The sequence below is a fragment of the Eublepharis macularius genome, chromosome 14, assembly GCF_028583425.1.
Source record: "Eublepharis macularius isolate TG4126 chromosome 14, MPM_Emac_v1.0, whole genome shotgun sequence".
In the NCBI taxonomy this organism is placed as follows: domain Eukaryota; kingdom Metazoa; phylum Chordata; class Lepidosauria; order Squamata; family Eublepharidae; genus Eublepharis; species Eublepharis macularius.
The window spans coordinates 733,829-761,487 of NC_072803.1; the positions used below are offsets into that span (position 1 = coordinate 733,829).

Sequence of the window (27,659 nt, forward strand, 5' to 3'; positions counted from 1 at the left end):
GTGCTCTGTGAGTTTGGAAGACTGATGTGCTTCTGCACTGGGCTCTGATCCGGCAAGGGAATGAGTGCCAGAGTTTCTTTGCCATCTTATCAAGGAAATAAAGCGGGGCAGCCCTCTGCCACGCCAACCCACAGTTGTGCCCCGTCCTCTGCCTGGGAGGAGAAGCACGCCAAGGGAGTGTGCAGGGCTGCAAGCACCCCTGCCTCCCTCCCCATCTGAGGCAGCTCCCCTGGGTACACTTTTCGGGGAGCCTGGGCCATGGTGCCTGGAGGGCCAGGCTCAAACCCCTGCCGCCTCCACGTGCTGCTGGCCTCGGCTGTGGAACGGACATTGTGGGGCAGCACCCCCCCCCCCCCGGCGAGGGGAACCAGGGAGGTGGAGCAGCCAGCTTCCTAGCTCTTGCTTCACTTGTTGGTGCATCCTTGCCCTTTTGAGCAAAGCTTCCAGGGGCAAGGGACCAGTTAAGGGCCTGCAGTGAAAGATGTAAGCCCCACACGGTATGGACTCGCTCTCTTCCTGGGTTGTTGGTGCCACGTGCTTGCCTGGCATTGCTAAATGCTCAGTCTGTGTGTGTGCTGCTGCCAAAGTGCCAGACACTCAAAACCTGCACGACAGGAAGATCTGAGGCAAGGGCCCAAGCTGTGCATCTACCTAATGAGTTCTCGTGTGTCCCAGCAGGGGGTTATGTAGGGTGGGGGGGGCTGCCTGCTGTATGGGTGGGAGGGATTGTTTGCAGCTGTACTTGAAATCCTGTGCTTCACCAGACCATTTGGACGGGGCTGCTTGGGTGGGCTGGAGGCCCTAACACCAGCCCCATCCCTGAAGATGGAATGGGCCCTAAAACTACTCCTTGCTCTTTGCCCTACTAAACCATTTCCCCCACTGCCATCTTTCCTAAATCTACATGGCGCCCTGATGCTACCTGAAGCCACAAGTTTATCGCACTTAAAGACCTCTACAAAAGAGCACGTTAGTGCCCACTTCTACTTTTAGAAAACTGAGAATACAACCACTGGTGCCAAACACAGATTAAAAATGCCACACACCCCACCTCAGTGTTGCATACCGAGGATTGCATACTGCACCTTGTTTGTGAGGCAATGTGATCTGGGTGCCTGCATCATCAAATCAGATTTACTCAAGTCTAGCCCTGAAGATGACCTCGACCGTAATACTGCCAATCTGGCCACCTGGACCCATGTCACAGTAAGACTACTGTAACACACTGTACAAAATCTCCAAGTGGACTGCAGTTGGTGCCGAACACTGCAGCTTGGCTATTATCTGGAGCTGGACGGAGCATGCATATTACTCCTGTTCTGCAGTCACTCAGTTGGCTACCCATCAACTACCAGGCTTAATTCAGGGTTTTGGCAATCACACCTTGGTCCCTTGCATCTGTGGGCATGCCTGTCCCTCTATGACAGCTTTGCTCATCTGGGCAGGGGCTGCTGCAGGTGCCAGTCTGCAAACAGGCAAAATTAACACATGCCCATACAGGTGTCCTCTCTGTTGCAGCCCCCTGCTTTATGGAATGGTCTGCCTGATGGGCTCAGGAGGCTCCCTTTCTCCTACCTTTCAACTGAAGACTGAGGTCTCTAGTCTGTACTGCTGCATAGCTTGTAGTGCCTGTTGCTGTACATAGGATCCTGCTATGTAATTTTTTCATCATTTAATGCGTCACGCTTTGCTTCAGAGTTGTGTTTTCAGATTTCTGGTGAGTTCCTGATATCTACAAGACAAATCCTATTGCATTATTTATTGGATGTTCCCTCCTGTTACTGACTTACTCTGTGTAATCCGCCTTGAGTCCAATTAAGAAGAGCAGACGCTTTCTGTAGAGGCTTGACAGAGCACACCCCGTCTGGGAAGTGACATAACTGTGACGTAGATTCGGGTGGTTAGGTTTGAGGCCGAACCCATGCCTGCGTTTATGCACCACTGGATTACAATTTGTCTGAAAAGCAGAGCAGGGTGGTAAGTCCAGGTCTTGAGCCCGTCTTCAGCCACGGGAACATGGCCAAGCCCCCTCTTGCTCTCACTTGCGGCGTTCCAGCCACCGCTGAACAGCCAATGCCATACTGTGAGCAAAGCAGCCTTGTGCCCAGGATGATGCCGTCACTGGGCAGCCTCAGAAGAGTCAGCCCAGCCTTGCCAAAGACGCCCTGATCTGATTAGAAGTTTCAACCCTTGGACCTCTGCTCCGGCCCCATTTGTGGCAGCTCCAAACCCACCCCTGTATCGTCGTCTTCCTGGTACTCTTGCTGCCACGATTTCTGCTTCTCCAGTTTTACTTAGATGTGAACTTGCAACATAGGAGCCAGACTGATTTATGGAAGCGGTCTGTGGCAATCATCCCCTGAGTCCCGACAGTCCTCTAGGGCTCTAAACCAGTCCTGGTGAGGTTGGCCTCATGCAAACCCCGGAGACCGGCCAGCCCAAGAGAGCCCCTGGAACTCGGCTGGTTCGGAGGGGGTGAGCCAGCCTCAGCTTGAGGAAGGAGGAGGGATACTGTTTTCCCTCCAGGGGATTTTGGTGGCTGCAGACGACAGAGGAAGCTTAGACAAGCTTTTTGTTCTTCCAGTTAGTGGTCAGGCTAGGGGAGGAAACTTGTATTAGGGAAATAAACACTCTGTTTAGGGCAGACCAGATCCAACTTTCCACACACACACGACAGGTTCTATGAGCAGGATCTCTTGAGTTCAAGGAGCAGCCTGGAACCTGGCCAGCAAGCTGTGGCAAAACGTTATTTTATTTTATTTTACTTATTTTCGATTTTTATTTCGCCCTCCCCAAATTTCCAGCAGGCTCAGGGCGGATTTATTTATTTACTTACTTTACAATCTGCCCTTCTCACTGAGATTCAAATCAAGGATTACATGTAAGTCAATATGATCAATGGCTGGGACATTCAACAACAACAACAACAACAACAACTGTGCTTAGACAGATTAGTGCCTCACTCAGAGCGATGAACAAGTTAGTGTTATTATTATCCTCATAATACAGCTGGGGAACTGGGCTGAGAGGAGTGGCTGTCCCAAGGCCGCCTGCTAAGCTCATGCCAGTCCTGGGATTCGAACCAGTAGAGTGCTGATTCACAGCCAACCACTGTAGACATTTTAAAAACAAACCCAGTGCAAAGATGAAAATGCGCATTAAAGGCTGTGTAACTCCCCAGTAGGAGCATCCTTGCAGCAACAAACAGTATGCAGTAGTGTAGCCGACAGTCCCGATCCCCTTATCCAAAGCATCCCCCCTTGCAGCACCAGCCCCATTGCCCGCGCAAAGAGCCCTCTTGCATTCTTGGGTCCTGCAGACTTTGCCTTCCTGGCCGCTCCAGGCAAGCCAACCCGTCGGGCGGAGGTGGCGCGCCGTCCTGCAAAGCCGCCAGGGCCGGGGCGGGAGGCAAAGCAAGCCCCGCTCGGGAAGCGGCCCGGGGGCTCCCCGCGGGGAGGCTCGTCCTGCCGCTGCGCTGCGCTGCGCTGCGCCGCCCCTTCGGCTGGGACTCGGCCGCGGCGGGGCATCTTCCAGGCGGGGAGGCGCGCCGCACAGCCGAGCCCCGAGGGGGAGGCGGGGAGGGGCGCGACCCGCCCCCGCCCCCCCCCCGCAGGGCCAGGAGAGACCGAGCCCCCTCCCCTCCCCTCGCGGCCGGGGCGCGCGTGCGCAGTGGCGGCGGCGGGGCCCGGGACTCTGGATAAGCGCCGCGCGTGTGCCGGGCGGGCGGCGGCGGCGGGCGGCTCATGCGGGGCGCGGGGCGGCGCCGTGCCGGGGCCCGGGAACCTGCATAGGGGCGGCGCGCGCGGGGCGGCCGGGGGCGGCGCGCGCGGCAGGCAGGTTCCCGGGCCCGGCACGGCCCCGCGCTCTGGCTCGTCGCCTCACAGGGAAGATGGCGCACAGCGGTCGGTGGCGCTTCCCGGCCCGGCCGGGCACTGGCGCCTGGGGCCGCCGCGGGCTGGGCGGCTGCCGCGTCCGGGTGCCGGCCCTGCGCAGCCCGCGCCCCGACCCGCCCGACCCGCGCCCCAGGGAGCGCCCGCCCGGCGGAGGCGGCGGAGGGGCGGCGGCGGCGGCGGCGGGAAGCGGCGGGGGCGGGGCGGGCGGGCCCTGCGCGCCGCTCCCCCCCGCGGCCCCCCCGCCCGGCGCCGCCCCCGCCCCCGCCCCCGCCCCGGCCGGCGTGGCGCCCGGCTTCGACGCGGCGCTCCAGGTCTCGGCCGCCATCGGCATCAACCTGCGCCGGTTCCGGGCGGCCTGCGGCGCCGAGGCCGGCAGCGGAGAGGTAAGCGGCCGGGGAGGAGGAGGAGGAGGCCGAAGGGGAAGGAGCCGCCCGGCTGCCCGCGCCTGGGCCGCCCCAGCCAGCGGGAGGGAGCGCCGCCGGACACGCCCCCTCGCCTCGCCTCTCGCCTGCCTGCCTGCCTGCCTGCCTGCCGGGCGGGCCCAGCCGCAGCGCCCCGCGCCCCGCATCCTGCCCGGCCCGCAGGCCCCCGCGCCGCATCCCCCGGGCCTGCGGCTGAGCCCCTCCGCGCGGGAGTCCCGCGGCGCCCTCGGGCCCGGAGGGGCCGCCCAGGCGCCGAGACGCTGCCGCCGGCCTGTGGGCGGGCCCGAGCGCGCGGCGAGCCCCCGGGAGCCCCCGGCAGACGGTAGGAGCCCGCGGGAGCCCCGGGCGCCGGGTCTGGCTCGGGGGTGGGGGTGGGGGTGGGGTGGGGGGTGGATGCGCCCCTCCCCAGGGGGCCCTTCGGCGGCGGGGCCGCGGCGGCCTCCCCCTCCCCCTCCCCCTCCCCGGCACGTGTGAAGAGGCGGACTCGGGGCCGCTGCCTGCCTGCCTGCCTGCGGTGGGGGGGGGCGGGGGGCGCCTGTCCCCGGCAGCCTCCGAGCCGCGGGGCTCTGGACCAGCCTCGTCGGAGCCCGGCGGCTGCGGCGGCTGCTCTGGAGCTGCGCTTCGCAGCCCTTCGCGGCGGCCTTCAGGCGTCTCGCCTGGTCCTCCGCCCTCTGCCCAGGCTAGAGGGGGCGGGGGGGGGTCCCCCTGTCAGTCGTGCTGGTTCTCGTCCCCCTGTTTGTTGGTCTGCCATGTCGCTACGCCCCTCAGCACGCAACCGGTGGGAGAGGCTGCCAGGCAGGTGGCGGGCAGTGCCAGCCAGCCATCCGCTCCTCTTGCCCGGCGGTTTCTTCATTTCGTGGATTCAGGTGAAGTGATGGCAGCCCAGAAGAGGTTCCCCGGAACCAGTAACTGAGTGGAGGATCCTGAATACACTGAAGCTTGTGGGGGCGGGGGGGGGGGAGGAGCACCAGACTCAGCAGGGGAGAGAAATGCCCGAAAGGACTGGTTGGTGGTGTGAGAGGTTCTCCCCGACCCTGAAGTAGTGGCTCAGAGTGCCCTCTGTGAGTAGGGCTTGTGGGGCCCTTGTGCCTGCACCTAGAACAGGCGGACTCGGCTGCTGCCATTCCCCATTCTGATGCGACTCTGCAGTAGGCTGTTACAGCCTGCTCTATGTGGAGCTGCCCTTGAAGACTGTCCGGAAACGTTAGCTCTTTTTAAATGCTGCTGTTCAGCTATTGATAAGAATGAACAGAAGGGAGCACTTTACACCTGTCACAGCATTGACTGCAGATACGTTTCCCCGTTGAAGTGGCTGGTGTGGACCTCGAAGACTAAATAGTTTTGATCCTGAGTTGTTTAAGGAGCTTTTCCCACACATTAGGATGGGTGAGTGAGACCATGCTTAAGGCGCCATCATTTGTGGGTGCAGAGCAGGGCTTTTTCAGCAACTGCCCCTTGGGGAATATCTCCCCCAGAGGTCTCATTGGTTTCAGTGTTTGCCTCCTTTAGGCAAATATGCCCTGCTTACCTCAAAGGAAGACTAGGGTTCTCGCCAGGAGTACTGTCAAGAAAAACAGTGAATTGTATTAAGTTTGCATACAGATTGCGAGTATGTGCATGTGTGTGCATGCATAAAACCTTTTTTTAGGTGATCGTTTTACATTCAGGGTCATCTTTCTTTTTGATAAATGCAGTACCTGTTCTCATACCTGTTTTGATAGTCCTTTGAAAGTGTGGCTTAGCTAAGTAATTTCAAAACCTGTTGATGGTTTTATAACATGTTTATTAAGTGTTGATTAGGTTTTTTAAAATATTTTGCTTTTGGAAACTTGTAAAGCAGTAATGCAATACAGTGCATTTAGCAGTAGAACTATTATTCTAAGGTGATACTGGTAATTGAAAGTATCTTTATGGTAGTAAGTATTTTTATACTTTCCTCTATTTTGTCAATTTCCTATCTTTCCATATTCCAGTAGAAGCCCAAATATTTTTAATTAAATAAGAAGAATCACCTCTGAGCTGTTCCTACATACTGGGTGCAGCATCCTTGTCTAGTGATAGCATTCCCCAGGGGTAAACAGGGAAATGCTTACTGTAGAGTTCTTTAAACTTTTGAGATCTTACTGAAGAATTTGGTCAAATTAAGGTGATGAGAGATAAAGTTCTGTGGCTACTAGGCAAATTGAAAACTAATGGCTACTCACCATAGTTAGTAAAGGGCCTCTGAAATCCTGTAAGCCCTGCTTGATGGCCCTCTAGGGCAACTGATTGGCTGCTGTGTGAAAGAGGGTGGTGGATGCGAGGGGCCACTGGGCTGATCCCCCAGGGCTGCTCTTGTGTTTTTGCAGGAGAGAGTCAGATTGGTGTCGTGGTTGGACTAAGACCTGGGAGATCCAGGTTGGAACCGCTGCTCTGCCATGGAAGCTTCCTGGGTTGACCTAGGGTCAGCCATGCACTGTTAGCCTAACTCACTTCACAGGGCTGTTGTGAAGATAAAATGAAAGAGATGCAAGTTGCTTTGGGTTCTCTGAAACACTTTGAATTTTAATGTCATGAGCTGGTAGGGGCACAATGTTCTACCAAGATGATTGTTCTCGTGTGAAAGCTTGTAGCCTGTTGAGTGGATCCAGCCAACTCTTCATTCAGTCTGGGTGAGGGCACCCAATTGCCCTCCTTGTTACAGCTTCTGTCACACACAGCTTTTGTCTATGCAGGTTTTGTGATCTGCAGCATAGCCTTTTTTAACCCCCTTTTTCACCAATGGGAAAGCTGGTTATTTGTCTAAGATGGATGGAAAGATAGGATGGCATTTACTGCAAAGATTCTCTAATTAGAAGACAAAGCTAATGCAGTTCCATTTCCAAAGTAAAATATCTGTTGGTTAAGGTGTGTTGGCTATGGAGAATTCCCAGTCCTTGTTAAAATACAAGGAGGCAGTAATGTATATTACATTAATATTTGGCAATCTACATAACTGTTCAGGATGAAGTATAATCCACTTAATTTGCAAATGGAATTATTTTAGTCTTATCACAATATTTTTTAGCAGCAGCAGCAGGTATCTATACAGTATCACAAACCGGATGATAGGGTTGGGTTGCGGCTCAGCGGTAGAGCACCTGCTAGGCATGCGGGAGTTCCCCGAGTTCAATCCCCAGGATCGTAGGGTAGTCGGTGCTGTGGAAGACTGAGGTCTGAGGAAGGTCTGAGATTCCAGAGAGCCACTTCCAGTCTGGGGAGACAGTACGGACTTTGATGGACCAACAGTCTCACTCGGTATAAGGCAGCTGTGTGTATTTTGCATGGAAGTATTCTGATGATTGTCACAGATTTTACGCCGCAGGTATTTTTTATTCTTCAGGTATGGCTTGAAGAAGCTTAGTCTCTTGCTTACATTGGGGCGTCTTACAATGCCGCATTCTGCTGTGTGTCAGTGCCAGACTAGACGCAATGCCAGGCTAGACTGCTGCCATTTGAAGCCTCACTTTTCAGATTTCAAACTGCCACAGCACGGTGTGACAAGGTGGTGGTGCTTCTCTCGCACACGTTTTCAAGTGCCAAAAGGCGCCCCCCCTCTCGCATTTCAGCACTTGAAAAGGTGAAAGGGGATCAAGAGCATGCTGATCAGGATTGGGCTCTTGTGGCATTGCTGTGGCAGACACAGTGACAGACGCCGTCGCATCTAGTCCGGTCCTGAGTGTAATGCGATTGGCAGAGCAGGTCTGTGTCTTTCCAGTTGTCTGATGGCAGTATGTTGTCTCCTCCATGCTGATGGCGGTTTCAGGGGTCTTGTCTCTTCTGTTCTAGCAGAGAGCTGTGGGGGGGAACTGACTTTTTGAGGTAATTGCAAGTTGGCCTTCTCCTTTATTTATTGCTGGAAAGTCCTGAGCAACTCTTTCAGCAACGAAAGTAGAGTCCCAGATCTGTTTTTTCCCTCCGTGTTTAGATGACGTCCAGCAGTGCTGAACTTACTTCACAAAAAATGGTGAACAGGATTGATGGATAGAATTGAAGCTGCTGCTTCACACTGAACAGCGCTAAAGTATGGCCCAGTTTGGGGCACCCCAGTTTAGGGGGGATGTTGCCAGGCTGGAATGTGTCTAAGGGAGGGCAGCAAAGATGGAGAGGGGCCTGGAGACCAAAGCCTGTGAGGAAAGGTTGAAGGAGCTGGGTACGTTTAGCCTGGAGAGGAGACGACTGAGAGGTGATAGGATAGCCCTCTTCGAGTATTTGAAGGGCTGACACACAAGGGATGGAGTGGAGTTATTGTCTGTTGCCCCAGAAATAAATGGGTTAAAATTAAAGCCAAAGAATTTTATGTTAAACATTAGAAAAAACTTCTTGACAGAGCGATTGCTGACTGAAATAGGCTGCCTCAGGAGGTGGCGGACTTTGCTTCCTTGGCGGTATTTAAGAATAATAACATTCGATTTATATACCACCCTTCAGAACAACTTAATGCCCACTCAGAGCAGTTTACAAAGTATGCCATTATTACCCCCACAACAACAAAACACCCTGTGAGGCGGGTGGGGCTGAGAGAGCTCCAGAGAGCCGTGACTAGTCCAAGGTCACCTAGCTGACTTCAAGGGGAGGAGTGGGGAATCAAACCGGGTTCTCCAGACTAGAGTCCCACACTCTTAACCACTACACCAAACTGGCTCTCAAGTATAATCCACTTAATTTGCAAATGGAATTATTTTAGTCTTATCACAATATTTTTTAGCAGCAGCAGGTATCTATACAGTATCACAAACCGGATGATAATCTTAGGGTTGGGTTAGAAGAGGCTAGATGGCCACCTGACAACAATTATGATTCTGCGGCTCAATATGAATTTAGGCAGATGGGGAGAAGGAGGGCAGGAAGGGCTGAGCCGGGGCTAGGCTCTCGTGGCCCTTTCTTACCTGCCGAGGGTGATGCAGACGACCACTTTGGGGTCAGGAAAGAACTTTCCCCCCAGGACAGATCGGCCGGGGATCCTGGAAGGGTTCTTTTGCTTTCATTGGGTCATAGAGCAGTGATCACTCGGGGTGGGGGGGTGGGGGGGGATGGCTGTGAATTTCCTGCATTTTGCAGTGGGTTGGACTAGGTGACCCAGGGGATACCTTCCGGCTCTGTGTTTCTGTGTACATCTGGGGAAGAAACCCCAAATGTAAAATGATACCTGCATATGTAGCGATGCCACCATTGTCCTGAAACCAGGTGAGCCTCACAATGTAACTTCAGATTGCATTGGCCCTTGGGCTGTAAGTGATGCGCCCTTGTACTGGACCAGTATCTTGTGTGAGTAAACCCTGAAGAATCACATACTGGCACTTAAAGACAGGCAGAGGGATTCCCCCCCCACCCCACCCCATGGTTGGGTTGTTTGATATGCTCTTGGCTCTTCCTGATAAACTGCAGCAGCTCCCAGTCCTGCCTTTAGAGGTCCAGGTATTTCACATCAAGTATTACACACAAGTACCTTTCCAGAGGAGACTTGGAGGAGGCTCCTGAAAGGTTGCTTGTGTGGCTGTTACCAGTTCGACCTGGTTCGCCCTTTGAAGGGGGCAGTGATTTCTGACGGGGGAGTTAAGGGTGCTCCCCTCTTTCAAACTGTCCTACTGATGCTTAGCAAAGCAACCTGCTCCTTAAAATGAGTGGTAGCAGGACTGTTGTGCCAATAAAGCAGAGTTTTTCCAACAATTACAAAGCAAGAACTCTGCCAGATACTCCCAGCTAGAGAGTGATTGCAAAAATATGTGAGAACCCAGTGATGTGAGGTTTCCAGAAAAATGTGAAAAAAATATGAATGAATTTTCCAGAAAACTTTCCAGTGCCCTGAATAACGTTATCTTATTAAGCATGTTTATATTGATATATATCTAGTAAGCAAATATGAAAAATACCACATGTTATGTCTAAAGATGTGAAGGCCTGGAAAACTTTGGGGGAAGCAATGGCTTTTTCCTGTTTTTTTAAACAATGACCTTTAAAAGGTTTATCTAGTGGGAAAGTTGGGGGCACAGTATGAAATATGTTACCTTTTAGAATGAGTAAAATGCTTTCTTAAAGGATTTTCATACCCAAAAGAGGATTTTCCACTAGAAGAATAGGAAACATTACTCATTTGATTTCTGCCGTCAGCGTTGCTTGCGCCATGGGCAAGGGGGCACTTCAACTTCTTCCTTACCAAAAATAAAAATGGCAGTAAAGTGTCAGCTCAGCAGAAGACTGAAGCAGAACTTCTCACGGTTGACATCCATCTTTTTCAGGGCAACCAGATCCCTACAGATCCCCACCACCCACTGACAGCCTGACAGGACGGGGGGCCCCCATCCAGGGAGCTCGGTCCCAGCCAGAGATCCTCTCCAGCAACAACCTCTGGGAACGAAGGGCCATTCATCTGGCCACTCTCCTCCTTCAGGGATCAGATCCAATACAACAGCAGGATCTTCATGAACCACCGGTGGGGGTGGGTGGGTGGGGGTGGGGCGGCGTCTTTCAAGTTGCAGTTGGAGGCAGCCATGCTGATGGCAGGGTTGGCATCTGATTGGGGGCAGAGCCTATTCAAGGATGCTTCAATACCCAGGTGGACTGGCTGAGCCACAGGCACCTGCAGCTCGTTGTTGTAGCTTCCAGTTCCCATTAGTGGATGTCTTTGATACTCCCCAGTATGACAAACTTCTGAGATGCTTCACTGGGTGCCTTTGTCCTTAGACGCAGGGCGTGGATGCCCTAAGAGCACTGTTGCCATCAAGACGTTTTTATGCTTTCCCTCCTGTTCCCTTAATTCTAACAGTCATAATGAAGCTCAAGCAGGAAAAGGCAGAACTGATTTGTATAGCCCCAGCTTAGCCTATGAGACCCTAGTTCTTGAGTCTCCAGGCTGCATCAGTGGACCCTCCATAGAAACCTCCTGTCTCCTCAGACATGCTGACCCAAGGCCCGATAGCTTACTCAGGTCCTGAATGGCTCAGTCTAACCACATGAAGATTGAGCAGAAAACTCTGATGGACAAAGGATTCTCTGAAAAGATGATATCTACTATACTAGCATCTAGGAAGAAGGCTACCTCTAGGATGTCAGAAATAACATCGTTCAAAAACCAGTGGGAGGACATTTTAGTCTACCAGAACATTCCATTGCTAACCTAAGAGTAAATTGTTCTCAAACATAGTAACTTGGAAAAAAAATTACAGTGCAAGTTTGCTGAAATAGAGTTTATTTGCAAATTTGGAACAATGTCCCCCAGGTTGAATTGGGACATTGGATTTTTCTCCCGCTGTAGATGCTTATTTTTTACACTTCCCACCCATGCTTTATCAAGCTAATTACAGCAGGTGTTATAGCTAGCTTCCTGGCACTCTAGTTTGCAATACCCCTACCGCCCTCTGTCTGGATTTTAGAGACTTCTACCCTTTTCTACTCCGTGTATCTGACTCTCAAAAGCTCATACAGTGGAAATCTAGTTGGTCTTTGAGGTGCTGCTGGACCTGGATATTGCTCACATTGGAACTGAATCCTAAGATGGAGGGTGCCGCTGAGAAGGCTGAAGTCTTGAAGGACTTTGTGCTTCCTGCATTGATGTACGTACGGCTGACCCTTTACTGGCTTGGCTAAGTGTTCGTGAATTACGCTGGACCCAGTATTATTTCCGGAGAAGCCAGCTAAGGCAGCTGCTCAAAACCCCTAACCCTTGCACCCTCATCTTCATCCTCCAGTCTTTGTCCCCCTACCTTACCTTGGCTCTGCCAGTCTGGCTGTGTGGATCCATACCACAGTAACCTTCAGACTAAGACTATTGTAATGTCCTCTACGTGAGCCTGGCCGCCGTGTCATCTTAGAAACCTAGTTGGCACACGACACCACAGTCTGGTTGCTATACGGAGCCACACAGATTATTCATATTAACACCCATTCTGCAGTCATCCCATTAGCTACTTTTCAGTCACTAGGTCCAGTTCAAGGTACTGGTTATCACAACTAAGACTCTCATGGCCTTGGACCTTCCTGTGTACCAGACCGACTCTCCTGCTGTGCTCTGCTGTGACAGCCTCGCCTCTCGCCTTCTGAAGGTGCCACCCTGCCAAGGTGGATGGTTTATAGCTTGCCCATCCACTTGCATTCTGCGTCTCCCCCACCTGGTGGAACGACCTGGCTGAGGAAGCCAGGAAGGCTCGTGTATGTCTTCCTTTCTGCACACCATGGGTTGGATCCAGATTAAAATTTCTGCTACTCATTTCCCCTTCTACAGACCCCCTCTCTCGTAATTCCTCAGGGTCCTCTGTCCCTCAAGAGCAGCATTTTGTGATGATCGGGGCTGCTGAAGGAAGGCGGTGGCGGCAGGGAAGTTGTATTCTGCTGCTGGAAAATTTAGTCCGGATCAAACCCTCTATAAAATAGATATCAATTAATTCTTGCTCTTCCTGTTTCTTTGGAAACTTGGGCTCAACAAATCCTTGTCTTTCTCCGAAAAGAAGGGGTTGCATTGTGTACGTGAAGCGCTTGCCTTGACTACAGCCCCTTCAAAGCACTGCAAAGTCTGTTGAAGAATTGATGAAAATAAGAGCTTTCACCCGATGCTGAAAGGGTGAGAATATGCATAACGCAGAGAAAATTTGTTAGGAAAGGCTACTTCCCGCGCAACACGGGCTCTTTCCAAGGTTCTGGATGGACAGCTATCAACACCTGTTCCATTCCCACCCCACCCTTCCTCCCTTACTTCAGAACTGTGGGATGTCCTCTTTGGAAGGCTTTCAAAAGCATATATATTACTCTTTTCGTTTGTTTTCATTGCACCTTTGGTGGTAATAAATTGGAATAGTTTTCTCTTTCTGTATTTCTGCTGATTAACACAGCTCTCTTTTTAGTTGATATCTCAACTTCTTGATTTTTAGTTTGATTTTAATTTTGTGTACGTACTTTTGTGAGTTCTTATTGATGACATACTCAGTAAATAAATGAAGGAGGACTGCCTAGTTAACTCTGTGCTGCTTGAAAGCTTGCTCCATGATCCACAACAGTTGGATGCAACAGTTATTTTCTGTAGTCCAGCTTTCCAGTCCAAAGCTTTGTCCTCCCTCACCAAACACATCCACGTACATCCCCCAAGTTGTGTGGGTGCTACTTTTCTGCAGCGCTGTCTCTCAGTCTGTACGAGAATGTCATGGTCAGACGGGTAGACCTAGCCCACCTCTGCTCTGTGGCCCTTTTGCACCTGCTCAGCAGGGTGGGAAGGGCAAGCAAAACAGGGCAGAGGCAACCACGGTAAGTGGCAGCCGGGCCGTGGCTGTGGCTGTGACTCACCTGGTGCCAAGACTGTGCCATACACCATGAATTCCACAGGCAGCCTCTGGGCCACCCAGCAGCACTGAGTGCCACTGGGGGTTTTAAAAGGAGGTGGCTTGACTCCGCAAGAGCCGGGACTAGCACAGGACCCGAACAGAGGTGCCCTCGGGGACGGGAAGGGACAGAGCTGGAGGACACAGGTGCTAATCTCTCTGTTCTCACAAGCCTTTTCTAGGGCTAGGGCTACACCCCCGGCACGGCTTCAGTTTTCCACCGTTGCTCTCTGCCGTTTTAGGCTGTGTTTTTTTCTAAAGGCTTCTGTAACGTTGCTTTTAGGATATTTATGATTTATTTTACTCCAGTGCATTCTGTTGCCGCTGCTTTGGTGGTTGGTTTTCCTGGGTTTTTGATGCTTTTTGGTGTTGCTGGCTTTCGGTATGATTTTGTTTTCCGTATTGTGAGCTTCCTTGGACATTGCGCTGTAGAGAAGAGGGGCAGTAATATTTTAAATAACTACACGAAACTCTGTGGAGCCGCTCTGCTCGTGGTGGACGTTTGGCAGACTTTCCTCAGGAGGCTCCTAAAATTCTTGGCGATAAAACAGGTTACTGATTCGTTGCATTTTTGATGTGTTCATGCTGCTTAATATTTCTTAACAATATAATTCAAATGAATTTCCTGTAGCTATGCAGTTACATTTATTTAATACTTTTAACATACAGTCTGTCCTATCATTTATTTATTTTAAATTTTTCTCCTCAAAAGATTCAAATGAACTTTTTGAGGTGTGGAGGCAGAACGGGGAGAAGAGCGTGTCAAGCCAGTGTTGAGCTGCTTCCGCGGGGCAGAGGTTCTGTGTGTTGTTTTCGGTGCTGCTGCTGTGCCTACAGGGCTGTGTGTGTGTTAGCGACGACAGCACATTCGCGTGTGGCGATCTCCTGTGCCCTCTCTGCTCCGTTGTTTCTGACGTTTCATTTCCACATGTGCTCCTGGGAGCGTGGCCATTACAGTGTTGTGTCCCACGCCCTTTGCCCCCTTCATGCATGTGGAAGAGTGCTGCTACAGGTTATTAAAAATTGAAATAGGTAAGAGACAAAATAGATGGTTAGAGCACTGTAACGATTTGTTGCTACGTATGTTACCAGTTTTAACAGGGTTTGGGGGGGGGGTTGTATTATGGTTGAAAGGACAAAGAGCTTATACCACATGAGCAGCCTCAGTGAGTTGTCCAGATGAGACCGTAGGGACCGTTAATAACAGGGGAGGTGCTGAACACTTGATGGTGCTGTGCAGAGTGGGGTGGGGTGGGGGGTGGCGCTGCAGAATCAGTGCAGGCTTGGAGAACTCGGGTTGCATGGCTGAAATTGGAAGGAAGCTGGGTATCATTGAAGCCTTTTGAGTTTTGGGGAGTCCCGGGTTCTTTTCCCATTCTTGATGAAAACTTGCTGGCTTTCTTTTTCTCAGTATCTCTTTATTCCTTATAAAGTGGGACATTCCAACAGCATGGAGTGTTTGTAAAGGTGTTGCTCCAGGACTGATGTTGGTCGATTGCTGCATCTTGCCTGCATTTAGTCAAGACTCTGCTGTTTCTTTCACGTTTCCTGGGATTTGTCTGCTTGGCTTTCCAGGAAAGGCGAGTGCCCGAAGGTTGCCTCTGCTCTGTCCCAGCTGAGGAGCTACAAAGGCGGTCTTTGTGCTTTTCACAGCAGCCCTTGCTGACTTTAACCAGCAGCTTTGTAGGGAAAGCCAAGCCCTCTTCCAGCATTGCAGCATTAACATTGTTTACATCTTGTAGAGAGCCTCCAGCAGCCCAAAGGGATTGGCTAACTCCTGAGTATATCTTTGACAGGATCTCTTTTCTGTGAACCAACGGGAGTTTTCTCTGGTGCAGCTTCACATCTCGCCCTGCCCTCTCCCCGCCCCTCTCATCAACCTCAGTGCAGGCAAGATTGTTTCTTGCTTGACAGTGCTGGCGAAGAAGTTAGCTGTTTGCTTCCTGCCTTATGCGTGCCATATCTAAGCAGCACAGAGGAAAATCCTATGAAAGAAAAGCTTTTTAGAAAAGGATCCTGGAGCCGAGCCTTTTGTGACCTTTTCCTGGGTCTTCTGTAGGCTTCGTGAGCTACTGTTCAGCAGCTTGCCAGCGATAGAACCACAGGACAGGGCCTGTTTTTCTGGCATGGCTAGCTTGTAAAGGGTTGCCTTTGAGCATATGGCTGTCTGTCCTCTTGTACCCTCTCTTTTATCAGAATGAATAAATTGCCGTTGGCTGTGCGTGGGCACGCCAACACAAGCGCTGGGAAATCCCCCAGTGTCTCTGATGGGGCAGAATGAGGGAAGTTCTTTGAGAAGGCTGCAAAAGAGATGTGTTGGTGTTTTCCATGCGGAGACAGGCTGCCATGGTTTCTCCTCTGCCGTTGTGGTTGCTGATACAATGCAGCAGTAATGGGGTTTTCACATGGCAATTTTCCTCACTGTTTCCCTGCCCTGGGGCTTTTTTAAAAAAATGGTTGTCGAATATCCTTATGCTTCAGGTTCTCTGAATTCCTACCTTTCATTTTTAAAAAAGTAAGGGTGGGGAAAGGCGCATCTCTGTAAGAAGAAATTAGAGATGGACTGCTAAAAAGAAAGAAAACAAGAAAACTGGGAAATCCAAGAACCTGAGACACAGGTGGTTGTGACAACGTCACCAGATTCAGTCAACACCCCCCTCCCCGCCCGTGGGGGAATGGCTGCTGCATGGGCGGGACTGGGAAAGTCTGGGCTCCCCCCCCCCACAGATGTGGAAGCCCTCTGGCCTTAGCTGCCACCTGCCCCAAAAGTTGGCAGCAAAGCAGACTTGGGAAAGAGAAGCGAAAAACGGGGGGAAACTCGGGAGGTGTGTGAATGCATCACTAATACTGGGACAGCTGGCGAAGAACCTGCTTCCTGACAACAGTCAAATGAGTGCTAACAACTTGCGTGGAAGAGATTTGCAAGGGCCATCTGTGAAAACCAGACGCGACCTGCTGGATCAGACCAGCGGCCCGTCCAGTCCAGCACCCTAACCCTCACACACTTTCTCGGGGGTTGGGGGCCCGGAGAACAGGGCATAGAGGCCGAGGCCCCACTCTGCTGCTGCCTCCTGGCCCTGCGGAGTTCAGATGTTTTGACTGCCTCTGGCTGGAGAGGCTCTCTTTAGCCCCCATGGCCAGTAACCGCTGATAGACCTTTCCTCCGTGAATCTGTCTAATTGTCTTTGGCATGGATGGAGCCTCCCCTCCCCTTTCTAATGCTTCTTGAAATCTAGGATAAAAATGGGCCACTCCTGGTGACATTTGGTTACTTTTCACCGAGGCTGGAATTGGTTCCCAGTTCCTTATTTGCAACCAGCCACAAATACTGATGATATTTTAAGAGCTCTGCACCCCACATTAGTTTTGGGCTACAACCAACCAGGCTCCAGGCGCTCTGCTTGGTTTGGGCTTTATGCCTCTTCACATGGCACTGTCCCCAGAGTACATGATTTGGGGTGGTCCAGCCAAAGCTTTTTTGGAGATACAGAATTATTTTATAGAACTGTACCATAAAATAATTAAGTAGCATGAGAAGGACGCCCCCTTGCATGTTCTAAAGTGGCTTTTGTTGGAGGAGCATTGGGGGGGGGCGTGATCCTCTGTGCGGAGGCGGCTTCTTTATTCTTTTCCGTCCAGCAAGTGCTAGTGAAAGAGCTCTGCTCCTTAGGGGAGGGCAGCCCCAGGGTTTGCTCTTGTTTCCTCTGGGTGTCCCGTGGTGTGCAGAGTTCAACCTAGCATCTTCCTTGTGGTCTGAGAAGAGTACTTCTTCAGTAATAAGCAGCTAACTGCCCATTTGTCAGACATACGCAATATCTATGTCTTGTTGGAAAATGCTTTGTGACTGCATGTGTGTATGAACAGTCCACTTTTAACTTTATAACGCCCCCCTTCCCCACTCTTGTGCAGGATGAACAGTTCCTAGGCTTCGGCTCAGACGATGAGGCTAAAGGACGAAGTCCGACCAAATCTCCCGCAGGTACACTTAGACTGTGGAATGGGCTGCGCAAGGGGATTGGCTTCAGTGGGATCTCAGTATGGCTGTACAGCAAACGACTGGTTCAGTGCTGTACAAAGTGGGATGCAGCCTATGGTGCGCATGATACCTGTTCACTTTGTCAGTGGGAGATGTGAAGAAACACGATTGAATGCCACAATTCAGATTCCACTTCGGGCTTCTTTGGGGGGAGTGGAGAAGTGGGGTACGGATCCTGAAATAAACACGGTTTCAGGACAAGAGTGCTCTGGTGCTGCCGTTCCTGGAGCCCGCCAGGAAGGGCCCCTGCAGGTGGGGGTGGGGTGCTGAGCGTGTCTGCTGTAGAGTTCTTCTTGCTGGCTGGCAGTTTAGCCAGGGGTGGGTTCAGAAAGAACGGCAAGTGCGTATACGCGCACACTGATGTGCTTCAATTCCACTTCCGCTGGCCTGGACTGCTCTCCTAAGTCCGCTCCAGGCCACAAACAGTGTGTGAACTCGTTCTCTGAACTTAGGGTGGGGGTGCTTCTGTCTGAGACCTTGAATTGGTTTGAACGGAGAGGAGGTTGCACACTGCCTTCCGTCAGCACTTTGTCTGGTGCATCATGGGAACTATTCTTGGTCCTTCAGAGGTGGTATTTTGTGGGGTTCTGGAATGAAATGTTCCCATTTTATTGTAACTTTTAAAGGCCTGTGGAATCTGCTCCCCTTTTGGGAAAAACTAGCCCGCTACAATCAGCTAGAAGGAAGAACTTTACCCCTGTTGATGGCAGTGCTCTGTGTGCGTCATCTGTATAAAAACTTTCACTTGCAGTTTATTCAGTTTCATGCGTGTGTACAGTGTGACTTCTCACTGCAGTACACGTATACCTGTCTTGGAGATGCTTAACATGCACTCTTCTCTTCCTTCTTTTTCATCGCCAGTCAAGTCTAGCACACGGAAACCACGTGGGAGGCCCAGAAACAGCTTAGACCGAAGCTCAGCCATGCTTTCCGAGTCCTCCCTAGTGTATTCAAGCAAACCAGAACAACTTACATCCATGGAAAAAGTGAAGAAGAAAGAATTGAAAAGTGGAGAAAAGAGACGAGGGAGGCCTCCTGCGCTTGCCAGTGTGAAGTTCAAAATCACCCACATGAAGGGCACTCCAGATGCCCAGAAAGAAGGCAAGGAAGAAAAAGAGAATCTGAAGAAAGTAAAGCGGACGCCATCCACAGCCTTTCAGCATGCAACAAAAATCAAGAAGCTGAGAGCAGGAAAACTCTCCCCGCTGAAGTCTAAGTTCAAATCTGGGAAACTCCAGATGGGAAGAAAAGGCGTGCCGCTCGTGCGTCGGAGAGGAAGGCCACCGTCTTCCGATCGCTTAAATGCTGCTCTGGCAACTGCTGAGAGTTCTCAGCTGGAGAAAGCCCAGAGGATAAGAAAGGAGAGAGAGGGCGCGACACTGCTCCCCAAAGCAGGAAAGCCTGCAGTCAGGCAGAGCCCACGCAGGATGAAGCCGGTGAGGATAATTCCTTCCTCCAAGAGAACAGACGCCACCATTGCTAAGCAGCTCTTGCAGAAGGCTAAAAAGGGGGCCCAGAAGAAGATTGAGAAGGAAGCAGCAAAGCTGCAGGGTCGGAAGACAAGAACTCCGCTGAAAAATATCCGGCAGTTCATCATGCCAGTGGTGAGTGCCATCTCTTCCCGGATCATTAAAACTCCCAAGCGCTTCATTGAAGATGAGGACTATGACCCGCCAATCAAAATAGCCCGCTTGGAGTCTACACCAAACAGCCGGTTCAGTGCTACCTCCTGTGGGTCCAGCGAGAAATCTAGCGGTGCCTCTCATCACTCCTCGCAAATGTCTTCAGATTCCTCCCGGTCCAGCAGTCCCAGTGTTGATACGTCCACTGATTCTCAGGCCTCTGAAGAGATGCAAGCACTCTCTGAAGAGTGCAGCAATACTCCTGAGGATCCCGCTTCATTGCCCATCTCCCAGTCCCCTGAGGACGAGAGTGGCGAGAGGAGGAGGAGGAGGAGGAGGAGGTTCTCAATGGCCGAGAGAAGTTTTGGGCCCAAAGCAGCTGAAAAACTGCCCAGTCTCCAGAGCGTGTCCCAGCAGCAGTCCTCTTCTGCCTCTCCACCCCCACCGCTCCTTACCCCACCCCCTCCCCTTCAGCCAGCTGCCGGCCTCTCTGACCATGCCCCTTGGCTGATGCCCCCCACCATTCCTTTGGCTTCGCCCTTTTTGCCCACCTCTGCTGCCCCCATGCAAGAGAAACGGAAGTCCATTCTTCGAGAGCCGACGTTCCGGTGGACCTCTTTAAAGCATTCTAGGTCTGAACCTCAGTACTTTTCCTCAGCAAAATACGCCAAAGAGGGTCTCATCCGCAAACCCGTATTTGATAACTTCAGGCCTCCCCCGCTGACCCCTGAGGACGTTGGCTTTGCCTCTGGTTTCACGGCGCCAGGGGCCCCAGCTCCAGCACGCCTGTTTTCTCCTCTGCACTCTGGAACAAGGTTTGACGTGCACAAGAGGAGCCCTCTGCTGCGAGCTCCAAGGTTCACCCCAAGCGAGGCCCACTCCCGAATCTTCGAGTCCGTGACTTTACCGCCGTCTGTTAGTCGAGCTGCCGGAGGAGCTGCTGCGACATCCGTCTCTCTGAGGAAACGGAGGAGGAGGGTGTTCAGCCCCATTCGGCCTGAACCCAGGTCTCCGTCGCACTCCATGAGGACCCGAAGTGGAAGGCTTAGTACCTCTGAACTGTCTGCTCTCCCACCCCCCTCATCGGTTTCTTCTTCACTTACAAGCATTTCTGTAGGTTCCTTGACCACCAGTGCCTTAAACACAAGTTTCACTTTTCCTTCCCATTCCCTTTCCCAGCCTGGGGAATCGACAGAGAAAAGTCAGAGATCGAGGAAGCAGCCGGGTGTTCCAGCTGAGCCCTTTTCGTCCAGCGGTCCTGCTCCCCTCTTTCCATGGTTCACGCAGACTGAGAGGAGCAAGAACAAAGACAAAGTCTCTGAGGAAGCATCCAAAGACAAAGAAAGCGACAGAAGTGTTGAGAAGGAGAAGAGCAGAGACAGAGGGAGGGAGAAAGAAAACAAACGCGAGTCACGGAAAGAGAAAAGGAAGAAGGCTCCTGAAATCCAGAGCAGCGCCGCTTTGTTCCCGGTGGCTCGAGTTTCCAAAGGGAGAGTGGTTGTCAGTGAAGACCCTGCCATTTCCTCACCTGCCAAAAAACCTGTGGGACGAAAGAAATCGACAGCTGCTGACCCAGTGGCTGATATGCCTGCTGTGGTTCTGGTGGACACAGCAACAGCCATCAAAACCAAAATGGCCAAGAGAGGCCGTGGAGGGTTAGAGAAATCCAGCCTGGACCTCGGCCTTGCAGCCCCTTCTGTAGAAAAGCAGGAAGCACTGAGGCTGCCTGCGGCTTCCTCCATCAGCTCGATGTTGGCCCATGCAGACAAGCTTCCGATGACTGACAAGAGAGTAGCCAGCCTCCTCAAGAAAGCAAAAGCTCAGCTGTACAAGATCGAGAAGAGCAAGTCCCTCAAGCAGGTTGATCAGCCCAAAGGACAGGTACTCTCTCTAGAGTCTGGAAAAGGAGGCAGTTGCTTCTCCTGCTGGCATTGCCAGTGAACGTTTTCTTAGTGGCACCTTTCTCTTTATGATTCCAGTTGTCTGATGTGCGTAATGACTACTGTACTTGCCCCCAAAGTTGATGACCTTCAATAGAAGAGTAGCCTAAAATAATAGAGGGTTGAACACAAAAATGGATGGCACTGAATTTAAGAGGAGATGCCTGGCTGGCAGGGGAGGTTCTGCTCTTGCTGCTTGTGTGCTTTCGGGCTGCTGGACCAGCAAGACCACCTGCCTGCCGGTTGTTGAGGGCTGCTCCAGACCCCCCTGGCAAGCGCTGCAGCAGAGAGATGTGGAACGGTCCCTGATCAGCGGGGTCACATGATCTGGCTGATGGGGTCTGGCTGCAGAGGTGTGGGATGTGGCCCCACCAGTGCTAGGTCCAGAGTGTGGCAGCCCTCGCCCAGCGGTGTCTTTCATGTACCCCAAACTGAAGACACCCCCATCCTGGCTTGTTTTGAATGACTGGAGTAGTCTCACCGTTCCTGAAAACCTTGGGGCTGAAAGCATGACTGCCAGGCTGATGTTTTTCTAATGCCTATAGGACACACTGGCCACTCACAGAGTGCTTAGCCATGTATTTTTATACAAGTAGCTTAAGATAGATTCCTCTGCAGGTGAAGCTTGACTGGCAGATTTTTTGGAATATTTTACAAAATTAAACTTGCTTTAAACATTGTCTGTTTCCACTGTGCCGTCTAGGGAAAGGATAATTTTACTCTGGAATGGGGGTTCCCAAAAAGTTCAGAGAGCTCCAGCGTCTGCATTGCAACTAGAGTGGAATCCACGTAGGATGATTGTCTCTGAGCACCCCTAAGAGAGGTTTCTCTGGATGATTCCTGTGTTCTTCTTGCCTACTTTAGGGCCAAGAGAGTGATTCTTCAGAGGCTTCAGTGCGGGGACCACGCATCAAGCATGTTTGCAGGAGAGCAGCTGTTGCACTAGGCCGCAAGCGAGCAGTCTTTCCAGATGACATGCCCACTCTGAGTGCCTTACCGTGGGAAGAAAGGGAGAAGATACTGTCTTCCATGGGGAACGATGGTAAACGCCTGGATGCTTTCTTCCAGGCGACACTGGGGCAGTGGGAGGCGGAAGAGACTGGGACAACAGAGCTGTACTGTTAGAATATCTGAATGGGCTTTATTTTTTAAGATGTTGTAATCTGCCATGAGTCTTGGCGAGAAGGGTGGTCTACAGTGAAGGAAGTGAATCCCCTTGTACAAAAGCATGCATATTCAGGTGAATCTATGACTGGTTTCCCTTTTCTTGGCTGCTGAATTCATAGCTAATGTTTTCTTTAACAGACAAGTCCTCCATCGCTGGTTCAGAAGAAGCCGAGCCCCCGGTGCCACCCATCAAGCCCATCAAGCCCGTGACCAGGCACAAGCCCCCTCCAGAACCGCCTGTAAAGAAAGGCCGGCGTTCAAGGCGCTGTGGGCAGTGCCCAGGATGCCAGGTGCCAGAGGACTGCGGTGTCTGTACCAATTGCCTCGATAAGCCGAAGTTTGGGGGGCGCAACATAAAAAAGCAGTGCTGCAAGTAAGTGCGTGGGACCCCCAGCTTGGAAGCCAAGGGGTGGACTTTGGAAGGGTTTTGAAAAGAGATGGGTTTTGGAAATACCCAATACCCGAAGCGGCAAGCCACTTTGAATTCGGGTATTTGAATCGCGTCGGAATGCTCCGTAAAGAATCGAAGCATTCCAAAGTGATTCAGGGGGCAGGGTTTTCTCCCAGCACCCTCACCCCCCCCCCCCACTTCGCCCCCTGCCACCTCCAACCCATTTAACTGGCCAGGCGAGGAAGGCCAGAGCCACCGCCGCCTCCGGGCCTGCAGCAGCTGCGGGGAGGGCTGGAGCTGGCGCTGCACCGCCTCCTCTGGGTCTGCAGTGGCCCGCAGGGTGGCTGGAAAGGCAAGATCTGGCAGTGCATAGCACCGCAGGGTGGCAAGGAAGGCCTTTTCGGCCTCCTCCGCTGCCGCTCGGGCCCACAGGGCAGTGGAGAAGGCCAGAGCTGCCGGGCCGCATCCTCCACCACCGTAGCAGCCGAGCCAAGGTAAGTGGGGGGGTTGTGGGGTTTGGGGTTAGGGCCCTTTAAACTGTCAGCTGATGGATGGCAGTGGGGGATCCCCCCCGCCACCTGCCAAGTGATAGTTTAAAGGGAGCTGCTTGCAAGCGGCAGGAAAGGGCCCTTTAAACTATCAGCTGTCAGGCGGCAGGAGGTGGGATTCCCGCCCCCCCGTGGCCTGACAGCTGATAGTGTAAAGGGACCTGCCGCTTGCAAGCAGCAGGGAAAGGACCCTTTAAACTCACCCCGAAACTTCCCAAAGCAACCCGAATGCTTCGGGGAAGCTTTGAGTCGGGATTTCCGAATTTTGACCACCATGCTGGCCCCGATTCGAGAATCCCGAATCTTTACAAATAAGGTCCAATTCGGGTATTTTATCTGAATCAGAAACCCCGAAGTGCACACCCCTGCACAAATTTCTTCCCCGCTAATTTCTCTCAGTGCAGACACTGCAGCACTTTCCTGCTGGGGGTAGCCTTTCCTGTTCCATCATGGAAGGGCACATGGTGCCCGAATTAGTCTGGAAAGGATTTCCAAGGGAACCTGGGCATGCTATAAGTCTCCAATGTTCCTGCTTCCATGTCTTAAGGGACTGCCCTTTTCCCAGTGGTCTCACATGAGGAGTCCAGAGAACCCTGCAGTGCCAAATTAGGAATACCAGAGGTGTTTTTTGCTGTCTCCTTTTCTTACTCTCCTCGTCTTTTTGTTTCATCCCAGGATGAGGAAATGCCAGAATTTACAGTGGATGCCGTCCAAAGCCTATCTCCAGAAGCAAGCCAAAGGTGGGGATTCCTCTGGGGATGGGGCAGAGAAGGCCTGGCGCTTGTCACGTGTCTGTTTCCTTTCCAGCCCGGGAGCAAGGCCGTGCCCAGACCCCCTCCCTGTCCTGAGCCCTGCCAGCTGACCACCCACCTTTGCTTTACAGCTGTGAAAAAGAAAGAGAAGAAATCCAAGTCCAGTGAAAAGAAGGAGAATCATGCAGGGAAGAGCCAGCCTGACTCTGGGCCGAAAGCGGCTCCTCCGCCCGTCCTGCCAAGAGGGGACCCTCCTGCAAAGAAACCCAGTGAGGAGAAGAGGGAGGAGGGGGTGCCCCCAGCCCCTCCAGACAGCAAGCAGGCCGCTCCACCTGCCACCAGGAAAACTGGCAAGCAGGCACCCCTCCCTGTGCTGGTGCCCTCCCCCCCACCGCCTAGTTCAGGCCCACCAAGAAAGGAAGCCCCTAAAACCCTCCTTGCTGAACCCAAGAAGAAGCTCACCCTGCCTCCAGAGGCAGGTAGGTGCTAACATGCCTCCGACCCTACCAAGGGCCTCTTCAAGGCCAGGCATCTGCTTGGATGGGAAGGGGTAGGGTGGTGGGCACAAGCATGGGTGGCTAGTGGGGCCGAGCCTGGCAACAGTTGGCAGTGCCCTGAGGAAGGGCAGGGCAGGGCAGCGAAGTGGGGGATCTTTACAACTGGGAGCTGCCCTTTGACTGAGATATGCTGCTTGCTGTTTACTGGTTAAAAGCCTTTGACATCTTCTGAGTGTGGAGCAGGGGTTGGGTGGGGGGAGGTAGTTGTGAATTTCCTGCATTGTGCAGGGGGTTGGACTAGATGGCCCTGTAGGTCCCTTCCAACCCTAGGATTCGAAGAACACCATAAAATCAGTAATAATAGCATGGGATAAAAGCAGTCCTCTCAGATGCCCTAAAAGCACTATCAAGCCAGCAATAATGAGAATATAATAAAAAGTGGAGTGAAAACCACTATCAAGGATGGTGGAATAAAAACAAGCAGGAAGCTTAGACGAAATGGGGGACAAAATGATGCCAAATAATATCATACAGAGGGCATTGATTAATTAATTTTGAAAATCCATGCCCAGTGCCTAAATAATGGTCAGGTTGACACCAGGAGCACCTGAGTGGGAAGGGAATTCTCCCGCTGCACGGAAGTCCCTGCCTGTGGTGCTCAGTACACCGTGGGCACAGCAGGGCCTCATGATCTCAGCTGCTTTGGGCAGGTGACGGCCCTTCCCGTCTAGGGCTTTGTAGATCATCAGTTCTTTGATTTGCCCATGATACAGCTTTTAAAACCAGCAAGGAGTGTACTCTGCTAGCAGCCTTGTCATCACATTCTGAATCATAAAAACTTCTGGATAATATTCAAAGGCAGCCCCACGTAGAGCGCATTGTAGTAGTCCAGTCTGGATATAAGCCATGCATGCATAACTGCAGCCAAATCATATTTCTTGAAGAAGTGCTACGACCGGCACACCAGCCAAAACTGAGAAGGGTGCTGCAAGCTGTAGAGGAGACCTGCACCTTCTTCTACAAGACCTGATCCCACAGTACCCCCGGACTGCTAACTTGTGCTTTTGGGGAATGCAACCCCAGCCAAAATCAGCTGACTTCACAGACCCCACCTGGCCGCCTTACTGACTTAACAGTACTTCATTCTTGCTTGGTCGAGCTTCAGTGTGGTCACTTTCATTCAGCCCATTACTGACTCCAGATAATGGTTCCACACTACCTCTAACCAGATAGCTGAAAAAAGAACCAGAGTGTTGATGGCACCTTAGTCTTCAGGCAACCTCACCTGGTGGCTTCATATAGATGTTGAACCACATGAGGGAGATCAGAGATCCTGTAAAATCCCGTATTTCGGGTGGACCATCAGTCTTCCAGAGTCGCTTTCTGGAAACAACTGTAACCACTGATGCAAGGTAGTTACTCTTAGCAGTCGCAAGATAATGGCTTCTGCTTTCCACAACAGTGCCTTTAGAGCCTGTTCTTTCCTCAAATCCCACATTCCTCTTGGTCTCCAGTGGCAAGGTAGTGACAAGGTATGCTTGTACTTTTCCTAGGTGTAGAGCAAAGCAAACAAAAGAAAATTTCTCCGCGCCCTAGCCTGCCAGTGAAGCAGAAGCCAAAAGAAAAGGTAACCTCCTTTTTGAACTTTGTGCCGGGTGTTTTTTCTCATGCAGACCTGCTGGCTTTAAAAGAGCCTGTGGATATGGCAGATGCAGAGCCCCATCCAACCCCCATCGCGCTCTGATGCTGCAGCCCTTGGGTAGGCCGCTCTTCCCAAGGGGCTAGTCGGGTGCCCGGTGCGCTCACTGTGTTTCGGTGTGGCACGTGTAGAAGAGCCCATGAGGCCAGCCGCCTTGCACTACATCAGGCCGTTGGTCTCTCAAGGTCACAGCTGCCTATTCAGACTGGCCTCAGCTCTCCAGGCTCTCGGGCAGAGGGCTTCCTCGTCACCTGCTGCCTAACCCTTTTTAGCTAAATAAGCTGTGGATTGAAACGGGGGCCTCCTGCCTGCCAAGCAGAGGCTCTGCCCCCAAGCCACAGCCCCTTCCCAGGCTTGTGGCCTTTTGTCCAGGCTTCAGGACAAACAAGATACTTTTTCTAAGCATTAAGAAGCAGTATGTTTGCTAAAAAAAGAATGGTAATGGCTGAACTCTACCATGGCCAATCGCAAACTCTTGCTGGCAGTTCTTTGCTAGGTTTCTGAACACTTTGAAAATCAATAAGAATTCTTCTCAGGATGCGAATAATCAAAGATATACTCAATTCAGATTCTCCTTTTGGATCCTGAGTGTAGTATTTGGCGTTTACAAAATGCCTTCGTTTTTCAGGAAAAGCCCCCTCCAGTCAGCAAGCCAGAAAATAGCCTGCTCAACTTGCTAAGCCCTCTGTCGAATGGTGGCAGTTCCAAGCAGAAGCCTCTGGCAGATGGAATTCACAGGATCCGAGTGGACTTCAAGGTAAAAGGGTAACACGCGTGTGTTGTGTGTTCTTTTGTCTGACATGAGCACAGCTCTTGGAGCTTGTAGGATGCCGTCTTTCAGGAGAGATCTGTTCTGCTGCGAGTTGCTTAATTTATAGTCAAGAGGGGGAGTCTGTGACCTCTTCATATGACACGTGCTGGCTGAGGAGTTCAGCTGTTGCCAGTAAACCAGAGCCAGTGCTTGATGGCTTTTAATGCCCAAGAACAGGTTTAAATGTTAGGAAAACTCTCCTCCTTGGTAAATCCTTGGGTATAGGGTATTGCAGAGGGTCCCCAATTTAATGCAGCACGTATGATTGGAGTGTTGGCAGAAGAAGCGATGCAGTGGCTAATTTGGGAGGATCTGGATCGTGCCACTTGTTGCTCAGATGCTTGCTGTAGCTGGACCCAGGGTCAGAATTCTTCCCTTCTCATGCGCTCCATTTAATGATTTTTAGGAGGACTGTGAATCTGAGAACGTTTGGGAAATGGGCGGTTTGGGTATTCTGACCTCGATGCCAATAACTCCTAGAGTGGTCTGCTTTCTCTGTGCCAGCAGTGGGCATGTGGAGGTAAGGAGTCTGATGCCAACAGTGTGAATCAAGCA

At 51.9% G+C, this 27,659-nt stretch overlaps 1 protein-coding gene across 3 annotated transcripts in view; it reads left to right on the top strand.

Moving 5' to 3' along the window:
• The first annotated feature begins 3,889 nt into the window (after positions 1-3,889).
• KMT2A (lysine methyltransferase 2A) overlaps positions 3,890-27,659 on the top strand; it is a 55,506-nt gene continuing 31,736 nt past the window's right edge. For 2 of the 3 annotated variants that reach the window (XM_054998460.1, XM_054998458.1), the window contains exons 1-10: positions 3,890-4,276; positions 17,551-17,620; positions 18,539-21,180; positions 22,104-22,281; positions 22,545-22,779; positions 24,021-24,085; positions 24,229-24,576; positions 26,148-26,221; positions 26,922-27,050; positions 27,511-27,624. In XM_054998460.1, the coding sequence (XP_054854435.1) occupies positions 3,890-4,276; positions 17,551-17,620; positions 18,539-21,180; positions 22,104-22,281; positions 22,545-22,779; positions 24,021-24,085; positions 24,229-24,576; positions 26,148-26,221; positions 26,922-27,050; positions 27,511-27,624 (4,242 nt within the window). Of the gene's footprint in view, positions 4,277-17,550; positions 17,621-18,538; positions 21,181-22,103; positions 22,282-22,544; positions 22,780-24,020; positions 24,086-24,228; positions 24,577-26,147; positions 26,222-26,921; positions 27,051-27,510; positions 27,625-27,659 lie in introns of those variants that run through there. The other variant, XM_054998459.1, reaches the window with a different exon arrangement.